This window comes from Oncorhynchus mykiss, chromosome 24, assembly GCF_013265735.2.
Source record: "Oncorhynchus mykiss isolate Arlee chromosome 24, USDA_OmykA_1.1, whole genome shotgun sequence".
Classification (NCBI taxonomy): Eukaryota; Metazoa; Chordata; class Actinopteri; order Salmoniformes; family Salmonidae; genus Oncorhynchus; species Oncorhynchus mykiss.
Genome location: NC_048588.1, coordinates 14,703,454 through 14,721,367, shown reverse-complemented (window position 1 = coordinate 14,721,367; position 17,914 = coordinate 14,703,454). Strand labels below are relative to the sequence as shown.

The following is a 17,914-nucleotide window of genomic DNA, read 5'->3' as shown; positions in this document are numbered from 1 at the left end:
TGTATCGTATGGCCCAAATGGCCCCCTATTCCCTAGATCCCTATATAGTGCACTTATTTTGACCAGAGCCCTATGGGCCCTGGTTAAAAGTAGTGCACTACAAAGAGAATAGAATGCTTTTTGAGACAGGCCTATGTCTATGCCCATCACCCTCACTCAATTACACACACGTTTTCTCTCATCCTTTCCTTATATCCTCTCCTTCAGAAGATTCAGTGATTAGTCTGATGATAAATGATGCTGATAAATCTAAATAAGGCTAATGTAAAATCCAGCCAGTGATTGACCTTTGCACCTGTCAAGTCTGTAGCCTACAGATGAATAAAGTGGGCACAAGGAGAGAAGGACACAAGGAGAGAACACAAGGATAGGAAGCGATACACATATACTGTTGAGATGCAGCCCCGAAAAGTAATCGGGAAACTCATGGTGAGACCCACCTCACCTCCCAGTGAAACAAACAGCCAGACAGACCAATAAGCACACGACTGAGCTTCAGCCTGACCGCTGGCATTCTATAAACGAGTATAGTGGGCGGGCGTTGCTATGTAGCAGGGTGGTGTGTATCTAACAATAGCCAGGGATTGGCAGAGCCTGGGCAGAGCGATAGAAGAAGGGTTTGGCAAATTGGGCAGAAAGAAAAAACTGAAGCGACTTGAGCGAATGCATGTGTGTGAGTGCTGGCAAAGAGATCGGATCGCCATCAGGAATTTAAAAAAAAGACACGACGAGAGGTGAGTTTCTCCTATTCCTTTATCCACAGACAGAACCGGGCATGACAGTCTTTTTAGTTTTACCTTCCTTTACCGGTACATTACAGGACTGTTACCACCAGGCAGACAGAAGGAGCGTGCTCACTGCGCTACAGTCTAACGGAAAGGGAACGTACATACAGTAGCTTTATCAGTGGATGGACTTGGGGCCGCGACACAGATTTATCGTTACACTGATGTTGCCCTTGGGGGAAAGGAACGGGGTGCTTTATGTGTGTGGCGGTGGAGCTCCTGTGTATATGTGCGTGTATATGTGTGTGTGTGTGTGTGCGCGCGCGGACCACTTGTCTGTCGCTTCAGGGCCGAACGGTATGAATGAAACATTTGGGAATATACAGTTATCATTTGAATGTTGATCGCCTGGATGAAAATTGGCAAAACATGTCATGGTTAAACTGTTCTGATCTCATGTATAGTCTAGGCTAGATATTACAGAGTGTATCCATTTTAATGCAGACATTTTCATTTATTTAATGTCTTTAGGAGAAAGATGTGAAACGAATCATTATGCGTCATGGGGAAACCTTCCGATCCTTCCGGTGTCCCTACCCCATTGAAGTTGACATTTCAAATGGTTAGGTTTGGGTATGGTAAAGCTAGGGGTTAACATTAGGGTTTGGGTTAGGGACGTCCCAAGGATCCCGTATAGCACTTACGGGGGAGAGAGACAGACAGACACACACATACACACAGACAGAGAATAGAGAGACAGAGAGGGGAGAAAAGAGCGAAAGAGGGAGGGAGAGACCGACAAGCTGAAAGAGAAAAATACTAGAAGAAACAGAAAGAGAGGGTAGACTAGATAAGTGTAGCTGTAGCTGCCTGATTAGTGACAGTGCTCCACAGCCTTCACTCAGTTTGACTTGACACTTTGAATAAATGACACATCAGGAATAACAGGCTAACCAAGAAGACTAGGCTAATCTGGGTTGGGGAAACAACACAGTTTGCATCCCAAATGGCACCCTTTTTCCTATATGGTGGTCAAAAGTAGTGCATAATATAGGGAATAGTGTTTTTATTTGGTATGTAGCCCCATCTTAGTGCCGTCTCTCTCACCATTGGTCTTGTCTTAATTCTGTTAATGTGCCTGAGTCAACATTGACCTTCGTGCCCCATAAAGGTTTAATGGCATCAATATGTAGAGGAATAAGTGAGATGTGATTGGCTGGCTGGAGGAAAGTGGGATGGGTGTATGTTATGTACAAGTGTAAAACAGTGTAATAATATTATTATTAGCCTCATCAATGTGATATGAAGAGATGTTGGAGGATGTGGGGGTGTAAAGGGGGTAAGAACATGGGTGTGGTCTTCTGGCTGCATTGTCTCTCACCTGTCAGGTATTTATACCCGACAGACTGTTTAGGGTTGGACACTTTAGCCAGGCCAAGGTTTAATTGTGTGTGTGTTTGTGTGTGTGTTCTCTCTCTGACACACACAGAGGGAGGGAGTATTTCCATCATTTGTGTCTACCCTGAGCTCTCTCCTTCTAGTGTAGTACTGTAGAGAACAGAATACTGGCATCAGAGCTAACCTGTCCACTGAAGCAAAAATAATACTATCAACTATAAATATCTCTCTCTCTCTCTCTCTCCTCTCCCCCTCTTGTGTTGTAAGTGTTATCCTTTTCTCTCACTTTACTCATCCTACACCTTCTCCCTTCTCTCTCTTTCCCTCTCCACACACACACACACACACACACACACACACACACACACACACAGTGACAGGTAGTGCTGCATTAGCATTTAAATTCCCATCCTGCTGCTGACCTTATGGACCTGTAGTTAAGTCCTCTTTCTCTCTTTTTGTCTTGCTTAGAGTGTGAATGCGTGAACAGCTGCAGTAGGAATCTCACCTCCTCTCTATATTAATTTAGCTGTTTTCTCTACCTCAGATGACCTCCATTGATAACCATTATCCTCTCAAATACACACACACACACACACACACACACCCTGCTGTTTTGCCATCTGGTCGGCTGGCGGTGTGGTGAAATGTCTGAGGAGTCTGATAGTTTGGTGTTAAAGGGAAAGTTTGGGTGTTAAATAGATAGGTTGTGTTCCCCTGCTCAGACATTGCTGATGCATGCTAGATCTTACAAAACCTGGATAGGTATTTTACGTATCAGCTAACCATGTATGTTATAGTCTATGACATGGCATGCAACCATTGGTTGATGCATGCAATGTCTGAGCAGCGGAACACAAACTGTCTGGGGTAGGATATTTTGGGTTTGAGTTTAGTGTTAAAGAAATAGTGTTTTGTTAAACCAAATCAAATTTTATTTGTCACATGCACCGAATACAACAGGTTTCCCCTTACAGTGAAATGCTTACTTACAAGCCCTTAACCCACAATGCAATTTTTAGAAAACTAGATAAGTAAAAAATAAAATGAACAAATAATTAAAGAGCAGCAGTAAAATAACAGTAGCGAGGCTATATACAGGGGGTACTGGTACAGAGCTAATGTGCGGGGGCACTGGGTAGGATAGAGTTAAAGTGACTATGTCCCCTAACCAATGGGATAGTTTGGGTGTTAGTTTAGTGTTAAAGGGATAGTGTTTTGTTCAATGGATAGTTTGGTGGCAAAAAGGTAGTTTGCTATAGTCAGAATATGGAAGAAGTCCTTATTTGATCTCTCTTTGGCTATCATGCTAGCTGGCTAACTGGTTAGCTGGCTACACCTATGTATTGAAAGACTAGCCAGCAGGTTAGTAGCAGGGTAAAGTGTCTCTGAGAGTTGCTGGCTATTTTACACCCCTCTCTCTCTCTCTCTCTCTCTCTCTCTCTCTCTCTCTCTCAGGAGATCTGCTAACAATCACAGACAGCTCTGCAGCTAGCAATACTCAATGTGCATACAATGCATTTATAAAACCATAACAGTGGTTGGAGTTTAAATATTTACCATTTGAATAGTTAAGGGCCTCCTGCTACCATGCTGAACTTTTGTTCTCTAGTTAGGCTAGATACGTTTTTACACACACACACACACACACACACACACACACACACACACACACACACACACACACACACACACACACACACACACACACACACACTTGTCTAGTTATATCATTCCTTTTCTTGGGGGTGGAGCAGCTCTGGGCTCCCAGCAGGCTTTGCAACATGCATTATTTATGGTGATTGGGTTGGTGGGCAGGGCCAGACAGCTGGTGAGCAGAGACCCTCATACCTGTATGGTTGTGTGTGTGTGTGTGTGTGTGTGTGTGTGTGTGTGTGTGTGTGTGTGTGTGTGTGTGTGTGTGTGTGTGTGTGTGTGTGTGTGTGTGTGTGTGTGTGTGTGTGTGTGTGTGTGTGTGTGTGTGTGTGTGTGTGTGTGTGTCTGTTCCAGTTCTGTGTTTAATAGTTATCATATGAGGAGTGAGTCGTTCAGTGGTGAGGTCACTGACCAGCCCTCTCCCTGTAGTTTACTATGGACAGGCACAGAGAGGGGGAGAAGGAGAGAGAGATTATGTGTTGGGTACTTAGACTAGTCAGTGGCTCACAGCTCTCATTCAATTCTCTCTCTCTCACACACCCTTCCCTTTTTTCTCAGAGAAACAGGGTGAGAGAGGGCAAGGGGTAGAGGGGGTAAAATAGAGGGATCAGCTTCAAACACTTTTTAGTGAATAATGGAGCTCCTAGTATTCCTCAGGACTGGCATTGTTCTCTTTCTCTCTGCTTCGCTCCCTTGCTTTCTACTCCTCTATCCATCTCACCCCCTTCCCTCTTCAATGCGTGCACGCGCGCACACACACACACACACACACACACATCTTCAGAGGAAAAGGAGAACGCAGTCAGTGTGAGCGTCTCTCTAGGCACGGTTAAACGAACAGACAGCAGATGTAAAGAGAGCAATGCAAAGGGAGACAGAAAGAAAGAAGATGGATCTTTTTCTTCTTTGTGATTCAAAACAATCGCCTGGTGGAACTCATGATGATGTCATGGTGATGGAGTGTCAAGGAGGAGAGGAAAAGGGGGAGAATGTTGGGATGCACCCCACCCTAAGAATCTGCTGGCGACTAGATTCCTGTGATATCTCTAGGCACCCATGGAGAGCCGCGACACACACATACACACACAGTGCATTGATGAAAGGTGAGGAAGGCTAGTCATACATTTGAACACACACACACACACTAGGATACGCCCTATGAGCACACTGGGAATCTTGACTGTTGTCATCATCAATTCCGAAACACACACACACAGCCAGAGTAGAGTGTATGTTAAAGTGTATTTGAAAGCCTTCTCAGGTCGACATTTTTAAGACGCCAACATACACTGATTTATCAACACTGGCTGCTGTGTGTGTGTTTTTCTCTTAAGCTGACATTAAGCTCACTTAGAGTTATTAGGAGGACAGACCTCTCACAGTGCCGGGCTGCAAAGCATCTTTGGATGGTAAGCACTTAATGTCCTCCAGTGAAAGAAAGAATGAAGGAAATATACACTACCGTTCAAAAGTTTGGGGTTACTTAGAAAAGTCCTTGTTTTTGAACCCACACTGGACAGACAAACTCTGCCTAGAAGGCCAGCATCCTGGAGTCGCCTCTTCACTGTTGACGTTGAGACTGGTGTTTTGCAGGTAATGTTTAATGAAGCTGCCGGTTGAGGACTTGTGAGGCATCTGTTTCTCAAACTAGACACTCTAATGCACTTGTCCTCTTGCTCAGTTGTGCACCGGGGCCTCCCACTCCTCTTTCTATTCTGGTTAGAGCCAGTTTGTGCTGTTATGTGAAGGGAGTTGTACACAGCGTTGTACGAGATCTTCAGTTTCTTGGCAATTTCTCGCATGGAATATCCTTCATTTCTCAGAATAAGAATAGACTGACGAGTTTCAGAAGAAAGTTATTTTTTTCTGGACAGATGCATATCTTCATTCCCGGTTATGTGAAGTCCCTAATTAACTTTAATTTACTGATTTCCTCATATGAACTGTAACTCTGTAAAATCTTTTAAATTGTTGCATTTTTATTTTTGTTCAGTATAGTTTGTTGGTCATGGTGATGTAGTAGGTCGTCATGGTGATATTGGTGATGTCATCAGTCGGTCATGGATGAGAGAGTGTTGTTGATTTTCTCTCTTTGGCTTCATTTCCTGCTCTTAGGCGTGAGAGAACACTGCAGTATCATAGACCAGCTGGTACACACACACACACAGAGGGTATGTCTCTTGGAATCAATTATCATCCGTTCTGCATGGTGGAGTGCCTGTAGTGAGACGAGGTGATGTGTGTGTGTGTGTGTGAGAGAGGGGGATGGAAATAGAAGGAGCGAGAGCAGGAGCTCTCAGGTTTTGGTCTGTGTGAGTTTGGTCATTTGAATTGTGTGTGAATAGAGTGAGAGTCTTCCTGTCACTGTCCATCCATCAACACCGTAACCCCAGGCAACGAGAGGGGGAAGGACAGGGAGCCAGGGCAGTACCACAACCTCTTTTTTTCTCTTTACCTTCTCTCTCACTGTCTCTCTCTCAATATCTCGCTGTCTCTCACTGCATGTCCAGTTCAGGCTTGGCTTGTTCCTCACTCATGCAAAAATGTACCCCCCCCCCCTCTCCCCCTCCACAGCCAGCCAGCAGGCGCTATGCTATGCTGCTCTCTCTCTCTCTAATTGTGTGTTTGGCCATGTCCTCTCTGCCATCTGCTCGGGCCTGTTGTGGGACTCCTGGGAGTGGGACACACACACACCTTCAAGTTCTCTTTATGAACCCATCTATTTTCAAATAATAAGCATTCTGTCCTCATACATAATATTCATACAGTCATTATTATAATAATCACGTATTTGTATAGTGCTTTTCAATACAAGTAACAAAGTGCTTTACATCATAAAATGATCAAATGAAAGTACTAACAAATAAACAAAGACAAGAGGAAGGACAATAGAAGAAATGGCACATTTAAGCATATATTAAAGTCCTACATTAAGATCATCTTTATAAAAGTGTGTCTTCAGCAGGGATTAAAAAACAGGCAGTGAATCTGCAAGCCTGAAATCCTCTGGCAGACCATTCCAAAGTCTAGGGGCCCTAATGGCAAATGCTCAGTCTCCTTTAGTTTTCAACCTAGACTTTCGAATGGTCAAGAGTGTCCTGCCAGAGGATCTCAGGCTGATATATAGGATGGGGGCTAAACCGAGTCTAGCCTTAAACATGATTAATAGTGTTAAAATCTATTCTAAAAGTGACTGGTAGCCAGAGAAGCTGACATGGTTACATTTTTTGGTGCCAGTTAAAAGCCGAGCGAGCATTTTGAAATAACTGTAGACAATGGAGTGATTGATTGACAAAGAGTGTATACAAAGAGTTACAATAAAAGCATGTATAACTTTCTCCAGATCAGTGACCTAGCTATATTTCCTAGATGATAAAAGCATGATTATGTTGTGATTACGTTGATATCTTTTCATGACAATGATGATAATTCTGATCTTTGTTTGGGAATTTAAATAAACCAAGAAGCTAATGTATCAGAGAGAACAGTCTGCTCTCATCTACTTGAAAGACTGAAACCTGGTGTGTGTGTGTTTAAAATATGGTAAAATATGCATTGGAAGTCTCTCTCTCTCTCTCTGCCCTAGGGGCTGGCTCATTAACATGGTGGGACAGGAATACTATTTGATCTTTTTCTCGCTTTCTTGCTTCCTTTCTTAATTTTTTTCTCTTGATATTGTTCTTTCTTTTGTTGAAAAAAATGTCATCTCACACAAACACACACAAAACGATGAGCGTAGGCTCGATCTGTCTAGTCATTAGCTCCACCATGGGGGGGGGGGGGTCTCTGTCTCCTCAACTCCCCAGGGATAGTGAGGTCTTCTGGGCTTGGTGTATTGAGGCCTCCCCTCTCTTCCCCTGCTGGCTGTGGAGGTTTAGCTAATTCAGCTGATCAGCAGGGAGGAACACCAACAGGCTAACCCACTGTCTCTGTCAGACAACAAAACAATATGTGTGTGTTTTGTACTTTTTAAAATTGGTCACAAAAAAAAAAAAATCAGACAGGGGTGAGACAGGGTTGTAATCTGAGTCCAACCCTGTTTGATATCTATAGCGTCAGCTCAGTCAGTGGAAAGCACCAGAGATGCATCTCAAATGGCACCCTATTCCCTACATAGCATACTACTTTTGACTAGAGCTCTATGGGTCCTGGTCAAAAGTTGTGCACTGTAAAGGGAATAGGGTGCCATTTGGGACGTAGCTCAAGATGTACCTTCTTATTAGTCTTCTGCTCAGTGTGTGTGGGTGTGTGTGTGTGTGTGTTAGTAGGGTGATGTGTGATGACAGGGTTGTGTGTATAAACTAAAATGTGAGACCTCCCTTGTGTCTGCTCGCCAGAGGAGGATTTGAATGGGGAGAAGGGGGAAGGTGAGATGGGGGAGGATGTGTTTGATGTCTGAAGGAGGGAGGGAAGATGGAAAGAAGGGAGGAGGTGACAAAGGTGCTCTAGAATTACAGAACCATATCAAGTACAGTATGTGTGTGTGATCCACCTTGTGGCCAGCTGCTCTCTTAGTCACCAGAGCTGTGAATGTGAAGAGGTGTGTGATTGTAGACTGTGTGCATTTGTTTATACATCTGTTTAGTGTTTGTGTGACAAATATACTGTTGTTCCACACTTTCATGACGTGTGTGTGTGTGTGAGCCACAAACCCCACCTCCTACCCCATGACTCGTTCTGACATCACAGACTGTGACCTCATTATGACTGGAAGGCAGCAGAACAGAACTCAAGTCCAAACACACACACTCTCACCTTCTTTCACACATACAACCCCCCCCCCCCCCCCCCCCCTGCAGTTAAAGGAGGACTGAAGAGACAGAAGCTGGAGCCAAGATCAGAGTTCCAGCCTGATAGACAGACAGACCTGGGTAAGGCCAGACAGAACCTAGCCACTGCTAATGTAACACAGGCGTCACTGTGCCTGTATAGAAGTGTACTGTAGCTTCCTTCACTGTCCCAGTCCTCTTACTGCGCTCTAACAAGTGGTTCGCAAACGAGAGACCGCCCGCTTGACAACTGCTTAGCCAGCTACACCACGAAGAGCTAGCAATTCAGCGACAGGAAGGGAGCCATTTCAAGCTGTGGCATTGCGGTATACGATATTAACTCTGTTACACTAACCCTGAGGTATGATGAGGTCAGTGTACCAGATGATTACAAATCAGATGTAAATGTCACATTATTTACCATGTGGAAGTTGGTTCATTCCTGCATTGAGACGACATGAACTCTGTTATTCTCCTGTACAGTGGATTAAGGTGAGCTAAAATAAATCAATCTGCTTTTTTCGTTTAGTGCTCCAACTTTCTACCTCAAATTAGTCCTTTTGGACGTTTTTCTTGGTAAGCTCTTCTCTTGACATGAACTCTGTAAAACTGTCCTGTGTGTGTGTATCTGACCCAGATAGTTGTTCTCTTTGGTAGACTGTGTCCACCAGAGCATTCACTATAGCAGGTTAGCTTACATCCCCTATGTGAATGACTTTGTGTGAGTGAGAATCTGTGTCTGTGTGCCATTTTTAGATGTTTGTGGTACAACCAGTCATTAGCTTCTCTCCTCAGTTCAATGGCTCTTAGAATTAGTTTGTGAGCAGAGGCAGCAGGGTTGTGTGTGTGTCTTTCTCTTCCTGGATTGTGACTCAGTGGTCAGTGTTTGCAGCGTGCACGCACACACTCTGTTTCCGGGAAACTGGCCTGTAAATGATATGTGTGTTTCCGGATCAAACAGAATACCAGCTTGTCAACTATGGACTAGTAGCTCTACTACCTGTGTCATGTTAGCTGATAGGCTAGTTGACTAATGCTCTCTCAGCTGATGGGCTAGTGGAATAATGTTCTGTCAGCTAATTGGCTAGAGTACTAATGTTCTGTCAGCTGACAGGCTAGTGGACTGGTGTTGTCAGCTGATTGGCTAAATATTTTGTCAGTTGATTGGCTAGTGGACTAATGTCATGTTAGTTGATAGGCTGGTAGACTGGTAATGTTCTGTGACCTAATGTTGATTGGTTGTTCCAGGAGCAGCCGGCGTGTAATTGGTGAAGATGTCTGATAATGGGGACATTGAGGACAAGCCCCCAGCCCCGCCCATGAGGAACACCAGCACTCTGATTGGCTCCTGCAGCAAAGATCCCGCCCCCCATGGCTCCAAGCCCCTCCCCCCCAACCCAGAGGACAGGAAGAAGAAAGATCGCTCCATCAGATCCATCCTGACAGGAGGAGGAGACAAGAGTGAGTCCTGTGTGTGCACTCGCACAACGAAGGGAGGTAACCAGGGGGAAGACAGACATCCAAATCCCCCAGGATCCCTTGCGGTAGCTTGCATGGTTAGCCTTCCCATGAGCCTCTCCTCTCTCCCTTTCTCTCCTAATTTTATCTCTCTCTTTATCTCTCTCATAGCCAACAAGAAGAAGGAGCGTCCAGAGATCTCTCTGCCTTCTGATTTTGAACACACCATCCATGTGGGCTTCGATGCGGTCACTGGAGAGTTCACAGTGAGTCCATGTGCTCTACATCTATGCTCTACTAGGGTCTGTCTACGTGCTCGAGATCTAGGGTCTGTATCTAGTAGGGTGTTTAACAATGATTCAGCTGATCAACTATGGCCTGTGTAGAATAGTGGAGGATCCTCAGAGGAGGATGGTGAGGACCATCCTCCTCCGTGAATGTCATACATTTTTTTTAATAAAAAACAAATTTAAAACACCTACTCCCCATTCACACCTGAGACCTTGTAACACTAACGAGTCACATGACACCGGGGAGGGAAAATGGCTAATTGGGCTCAATTTGGACGTTTTCACTTAGGGGTGTACTCACTTTTGTTGACAGCGGTTTAGACATTAATGGCTGTGTTGAGTTATTTTGAGGGGACAGCAAATTTACACTGTTATACAAGCTGTACACTCACTACTTTACATTGTAGCAAAGTGTCATTTCTTCAGTGTTGTCACATGAAAAGATATACTCAAATATTTACAAAAATGTGAGGGGTGTACTCACTTTTGTGATATACTATATACACTGCTCAAAAAAATAAAGGGAACACTAAAATAACACATCCTAGATCTGAATGAATTAAATATTCTTAATAAATACTTTTTTCTTTACATAGTTGAATGTGCTGACAACAAAATCACACAAAAATTATCAATGGAAATCAAATGTATCAACCCATGGAGGTCTGGATTTGGAGTCACACTCAAAATTAAAGTGGAAAACCACACTACAGGCTGATCCAACTTTGATGTAATGTCCTTAAAACAAGTCAAAATGAGCCTCAGTAGTGTGTGTGGCCTCCACGTGCCTGTATGACCTCCCTACAACGCCTGGGCATGCTCCTGATGAGGTGGCGGATGGTCTCCTGAGGGATCTCCTCCCAGACCTGGACTAAAGCATCCGCCAACTCCTGGACAGTCTGTGGTGCAACGTGGCGTTGGTGGATGGAGTGAGACATGATGTCCCAGATGTGCTCAATTGGATTCAGGTCTGGGGAACGGGCGGGCCAGTCCATAGCATCAATGCCTTCCTCTTGCAGGAACTGCTGACACACTCCAGTCACACTACTGAGCCTCATTTTGACTTGTTTTAAGGACATTACATCAAAGTTGGATCAGCCTGTAGTGTGGTTTTCCACTTTAATTTTGAGTGTGACTCCAAATCCAGACCTCCATGGGTTGATAAATTTGATTTCCATTGATACATTTTTGTGTGATTTTGTTGTCAGCACATTCAACTATGTAAAGAAAAAAGTATTTAATAAGAATATTTCATTCATTCAGATCTAGGATGTGTTATTTTAGTGTTCCCTTTATTTTTTTGAGCAGTGTACACAGTGAGGAAAAAAAGTATTTGATCCCCTGCTGATTTTGTACGTTTGCCCACTGACAAAGAAATGATCAGTCTAATTTTGCAGAGGGGTCAAATACTTATTTCCCTCATTAAAATGCAAATCAATTTATAACATTTTTGACATGTGTTTTTCTGGATTTTTGTTGTTGTTATTCTCTCTCACTGTTCAAATAAACATACCATTAAAATTATAGACTGATCATTTCTTTGTCAGTGGGCAAACGTACAAAATCAGCAGGGGATCAAATACTTTTTTCCCTCACTGTGTACATATTAATATATTAATGCACTACTTTTGACTAGAGTCCTATGGGCCCTTGTCAAAATGTGTGCACTTTATAGGGAATATGGAACCATTTCAGACGCATCCTCTCTATTTCATTATTACCCTCAATGCCTCTTGCTCCCTCTCTGTCTGTCATAGGGGGAGATCTTAGGAGGAATGGAGCGAGTGAGTAGAGGGAAGCAGAGTGGGGGATGATACTGTAGGATGGAGATATGACCCAGTTCTCTGACCACTGCAGACACGACATCTCTCTCTTGTTACTAACATTGTGTGTGTAGGGCATGCCGGAGCAATGGGCTCGGTTGCTCCAGACCTCTAACATCACCAAGCTGGAACAGAAGAAGAATCCTCAGGCTGTCCTTGATGTTCTCAAATTCTATGACTCCAAGGAGACCAACAACAGCCAGAAATACATGAGCTTTACAGGTACACACACACTAGCATGTATACACACACACACATTCAGATGTTAACACACACTATTTGTCAGAACACACACACCATTTGTCTTGTTTTCTCCTCCTTTATCCTGTTTTCCTTCTCCTCTACAGACAAGAGTTCAGACAACTACAGCTGTTCCAACACTGCCGTAAGTCTCCTGACACACCCTATTTAATTATACATTTTTTATTTAACCTTTATTTAACTAGGCAAGTCAGTTAAGAACAAATTATTATTTACAATGACGGCCTACCCCAGCCAAACCCGGACGACGCTGGGCCAATTCTGTGCTGCCCTATGGGACTCCCAATCATGGCCGAATGTGATACAGCCTGGATTCGAACCAGGGACTGTTGTGACAGCACTGAGATACAGTGCCTTAGACTGCTGCGCCACCTGGGAGCCCCTAATCATATATAGTGCACAACTTTTGATCAGGGCCCATCACCACAATTCTGTCTAGAGCCCTATGAGCCATGGTAGGGCACTATATAAGGAATAGGGTGCATTTTGATAGGAACATATCTCAACTATCAATGTGTGTTTAGAGCATCTGCCATAGATGAAGAATGGCAAAAAGGAGGGATAGAGAAAAATGGGATAAACAGAGAGAATGAGAGGTGGAGATAAGAGATGGTGGAAGAGAGAGCAGAGGACAAAATGGAGAGGTATGCCAATCAACAGTCCTTGAGATGCATTCCCTGGCTCTACTTCTCCCTCTCTCTTTACCTCTCCATCCCTCATTCCCTCCCTTTGTCTGCACTGTCTGGGAATCAATATATTTTCCTCCATTCACCTTCTCTATCTGCCTGGCTGTCAGTCAGTCAGAAGGAGAAGAAAGGGGGAGATGGAGAAGGAGTGAGTATTAACAACAGGAAAAGAAAGTGAGCTAACTGAAAGTGATGTCACATCCTCTTCAGAGCTCCAAGGCTGTGTCAGAGACGCCTGCCATAGCAACCGTATCTGAGGACGAGGAAGATGAGGCCACGCCCCCTCCTGTTGTCGCTCCCCGACCAGAACACACCAAATCAGTAAGACACACGCCACACACATACACTCAGCCCCCTGGCTCCAGACAAGGTAAATAAAGTCACACTATCCTTGTGCTGCTCCTCACTAACAGACTCAGCATTGTGTGTGTGTGTGTGTGTGTGTGTGTGTGTGTGTGTGTGTGTGTGTGTGTGTGTGTGTGTGTGTGTGTGTGTGTGTGTGTGTGTGACGATCATGGGCGGCAGCAGGGGGCTGAATTTAGATACTAAACTCACACTGCCTCTCTGTTCACTCTGTTGTCACAGAAAACACACACACACACACACACACACCAGAGAAATCCCCTAGAGAAGTCTGTTCTCTGATTGGCTGAGAGGGGTCTTTTCTTTCGGTCCGAACTGAAGTGGCGTCTCAGACAGGGCTACTGCCATGGCGCCACTGTTGCCACGGTGATTTAGCAGCTTAGCGCACCTGACTGGGACACACAGACACAGTAAAATAAGGAACAGTAACTGTAACTGAGTTGGTTTGGTGGACCACCAATTGCATAAGCTATAGCTCAGAAGGCTAACATTGTCCTTCTCTCCCTTCTTTCACCCTCCCTCCCTCCCTCCCTCCCTCCCTCCCTCCCTCCCTCCCTCCCTCCCTCCCTCCCTCCCTCCCTCCCTCTCTCCTTCCCTCCTCCTCTCTTTCTCAGATATACACTCGTTCTGTGATAGATCCCCTCCCAGCTCCTCCCACCAGAGACGTTGCCACGTCGCCTATCTCCCCCCCACCTCCGGAGGGCGCCACCTCCGCCATCACACCCCCCACTAGCCCCACCCCTAGTCCTGCTCCTGGCCCCTCCCTGCCACGCCCCGCAGACAAAACACGCAAGAAGAAGATGTCTGATGAAGAGATACTGGAGAAACTGCGTAAGTAACGCATGCACAGACACACACAGCTAGTCTGAAAGTTGCAATAGAAGTAAACTGCACTGGCTGCTGGTTTCAGATCCCTTGTACTATCTCCTGTCATTGTTCCGTAAGATATTCTGTAGTGATGAATGGTGTGTGTACTCTGTAATCCATTGGGTGAGGTGTGTGTGTGTGTGTGTGTATAACTAGTTCAACTATATCATCCTATGATGCTCCATGCCTCAGATGTACTCAGGTCTCCCTCTACTGGTAAGAAACAATACTGTCACTCAGACATCCTCCTACCCTCCTACCCTCCCGTCCAACCCTGGCATCTGATTGGTCCTCTTCTCTCTCTACTGTCCAATCTCCTGGAGTTACTGAGTGATGCTGTTAAATTGAGCATCTGACAGTCTCACCTCCAACTGTGGACCTAACAAGATGTTCTGTCTGTTACTGTCTCTTTTTCTCTCTCTCCTCCTCTCCCTCTCTCACCATCTGTCTGAGTCCGACCAGCATGTCTTTGACCTGACCCTGACAGCCGTGGTCCTACAGTGGTTTTAAAGTGAAATCTCTGAGAGTCTCTGTACTGTAATGGTCCCACTTCTGCCTCTATGCCTCTTCTCTGTTTCCCTGTCTGTCTGTCTCTCTCTGACTCTTCACTCTGTCTTTCTGTTTCATTTATCAAATCAAATTTATTTATATAGCCCTTCGTACATCAGCTGATATCTCAAAGTGCTGTACAGAAACCCAGCCTAAAACCCCAAACAGCAAGCAATGCAGGTGTAGAAGCACGGTGGCTAGGAAAAACTCTCTAGAAAGGCCAAAACATAGGAAGAAACCTGGAGAGGAACCAGGCTATTTATTAACCTCACTTCTTTCCCTTCCTCCCTCCTCTCAGGGAGTATAGTCAGTGTGGGAGACCCCAAGAAGAAATACACGCGCTTCGAGAAGATCGGACAGGGGTGAGTCTACACAACACACACACACACACACACACACACACACACACACACACACACTTCACTTCTTCACTTCACTTCTTCACTTTGAAATGAAAGAAGTCTCTCTCCCCTCCTCTATTTCCTTCTCCCTCCAGTGCGTCAGGTACGGTATATACAGCCATAGACATCGCTACAGGCCAGGAGGTGGCCATTAAACAGATGAACCTGCAGCAGCAGCCGAAGAAGGAGCTCATCATCAACGAGATCCTGGTCATGAGGGAAAACAAGAACCCCAACATTGTTAACTACCTGGACAGGTGAGACACACACACACATCGTTTACTAGACAGGTGAGACACGCTTACAAACACACACACTCCTAAACGCACACATTGACATGTAAACACACATATTAGTTGTGAGGACTAGATATCTTCATCTTGTCTTTCGGCTTCTTCTTTTTCACACACAGACAGACCCTAACCGTCCCTCACATCCTCTATCTTCCCCTTACCATTGACGAACTGGTACAGTGGTGATATTTGATGTTACCATGGTAACATGGGTGTGGTTGTTGTGTTTCTGTAGTTACCTGGTGGGGGAGGAACTATGGGTAGTGATGGAGTATCTGGCTGGAGGTTCTCTGACTGACGTTGTCACGGAAACATGTATGGACGAGGCTCAGATCGCTGCTGTGTGTCGGGAGGTCAGTGCTGCTGTGTGTGTGTGTACATGGCTTGTCGGCCTGCTTTCTAATTCAGAAAGTGATGCTTTAAGCACTTTTGTACATCTCTCTCTCTCTCTCTCTCTCTCTCTCCAGTGTCTGCAGGCCTTGGAGTTCCTCCATTCTAACCAGGTGATCCATCGTGACATCAAGAGTGACAACATCCTTCTGGGAATAGACGGATCAGTGAAACTCAGTATGTAACACACTTAGGGTTGGAGATGGGGGCATTAATGTGCAGTGTCTCCATTTGACCAGCAGAGGGAGCTCATAGTCTGTGTTCTAATGCAGCACTACCACTGTGCCATTGCATATTTAGTCTTATATAGTGCATTAGAGTGCAATGACCTATTCTAACATGTGTGTTCTCTCTCTCCTCTCTAGCTGACTTTGGGTTCTGTGCCCAGATCACTCCAGAGCAGAGTAAGAGGAGCACCATGGTGGGGACTCCCTATTGGATGGCTCCAGAGGTGGTGACCAGGAAGGCTTACGGTCCTAAAGTTGACATCTGGTCTCTAGGCATCATGGCTATAGAGATGGTGGAGGGAGAACCCCCTTACCTCAATGAAAACCCACTCAGGGTAAGAGGTAGAGAGAGAGCGAATGTGTGTGTGTGTCTCTCTGTCTTTGTGTGTCTATAACGGCCCCTGTCTGTCCTGTCCTATCTCCTAGGCGTTGTATCTGATTGCGACCAACGGGACTCCAGAGCTTCAGAACCCAGAGAAACTGTCCTCAGTCTTCAGAGACTTCCTCACCTGTTGCCTGGAAATGGATGTGGAGAAGCGAGGGAGCGCTAATGACCTACTACAGGTAGAGAGAGAGAGAGAGACAGACAGATAGAGAGAGAGAGGAGCATAAGGTTGGTTTCTGCATCAAACCACATGACTAGTTTTACCACTAATAAAACTAAACCTATCTTTCCTCTCCTCGTTTTCCTCTCTTCTCTCCTCTCCTCCTCCTCCACAGCACCAGTTCTTGAAGGTGGCCAAGCCTTTATCCAGTCTGACTCCTCTCATCCTGGCAGCCAAAGAAGCAGCCAAGGCTAACCGCTAACCTGCTAGATGCTAGCACAATGGATTCCCCCCCCCCCCCCCCCCCCCTCGCCTATGGACCCAGACAGGGGGTGTTTCAGGGTGTCCCATCCCCCTCAAACCCTTGACCTATCATGGTGACTGTGGGAAGGACGCTCTTACTGATGTCATTGCTGGTACAAATACACTGATCGGATTGGAGAAAAGTTCCAGGCCCAAAGACTCATGGGAATTGTAGTTTCAGCAGGAAAGTGTCTGAACTCTCAACAGACAGTGGCTCTGGACTGGATCTGATCTGACCTTTGAACTGTTTGTTTGTTTATGTCTGACTGTTATTTTCATGTGTTTAGGTGTTTTGTTTTGGGGAGAAGTGATTGGTTGATTACAGTGTAATGAAGAGACGCAAAGTGGTACTGTTATTGTCTAAGTCCCAAACGGCACCATAGACCCTAAATAGTGCACTACTTTTGTCAAAAATAGGGTGCCATTTGGGACAGTCTTTCAGTCTGATCAAACGTTGGAATGTCAAACGTATCTCCTTATCTCTTCTCCTCTCTCGCTCTCCCTCTTTCTCTCTCTCTGTCTGGCTGACTGAGATGACACGCATGACACCTTTTTTATGGAATGTCTAAAATCATAATAATAATAATACAAATGGTGATGATGATGATGGTACATGAAGGATGCCTGTGTATGATACAGTATAGAAGAACATATCTAAATCCTATTTTTCCAGTACAATCGGTATGGTACAATGTTGGACTGGTACTAGTCCCAAACTTCTGAAGAGAGTATGTACATTACATGTGAAAAAACGGCATAAAAACCCAACTAAAACAACCAGAAAAATATTGTCTGCTTTCTTTGTTTAGCAACGTGTTTTTCTTTATTCAGATGGAGTTGAAGAATACCAAGGTACCAATAAGAAGTATACTTTCTACTAGGAGGTTTGTTCTGTTTTTAAAACGTAGCT

General features: G+C 44.9%; 1 protein-coding gene across 4 annotated transcripts; it reads left to right on the top strand.

Moving 5' to 3' along the window:
- The first annotated feature begins 548 nt into the window (after window positions 1-548).
- LOC110503826 (p21 protein (Cdc42/Rac)-activated kinase 1) lies at window positions 549-17,792 on the top strand. Of its 4 annotated transcripts, XM_036961379.1 has the most exons (16): window positions 573-734; window positions 8,579-8,650; window positions 9,797-10,009; window positions 10,178-10,272; window positions 12,054-12,080; window positions 12,194-12,341; window positions 12,467-12,504; window positions 13,277-13,387; window positions 14,044-14,260; window positions 15,144-15,207; window positions 15,342-15,503; window positions 15,775-15,892; window positions 16,007-16,106; window positions 16,295-16,491; window positions 16,583-16,720; window positions 16,877-17,792. In XM_036961379.1, the coding sequence occupies exons 3-16, from the start codon at window positions 9,823-9,825 to the stop codon at window positions 16,961-16,963; spliced, it is 1,689 nt and encodes a 562-aa protein (XP_036817274.1). In that variant the 5' UTR covers window positions 573-734; window positions 8,579-8,650; window positions 9,797-9,822; the 3' UTR covers window positions 16,964-17,792. The 4 variants fall into 4 exon arrangements, with proteins under 4 accessions (XP_036817273.1, XP_036817276.1, XP_036817274.1 ...); XM_036961378.1 differs by lacking the exon at window positions 8,579-8,650 and having other exon boundaries at window positions 549-734; XM_036961380.1 differs by lacking the exon at window positions 8,579-8,650 and having other exon boundaries at window positions 9,803-10,009.
- The last annotated feature ends 122 nt before the right edge of the window (window positions 17,793-17,914 follow it).

Bases quoted from the DNA above. Each gene is read 5' to 3' on its own strand.
- LOC110503826 (XM_036961378.1), top strand. From the start codon at position 9,823: ATGTCTGATAATGGGGACATTGAGGACAAGCCCCCAGCCCCGCCCATG. The intron at 12,505-13,276 runs GTAAGTCTCCTG...CATCCTCTTCAG, and splicing joins ACAGCTGTTCCAACACTGCC to AGCTCCAAGGCTGTGTCAGA. The intron at 14,261-15,143 runs GTAAGTAACGCA...CCCTCCTCTCAG, and splicing joins AGAGATACTGGAGAAACTGC to GGAGTATAGTCAGTGTGGGA.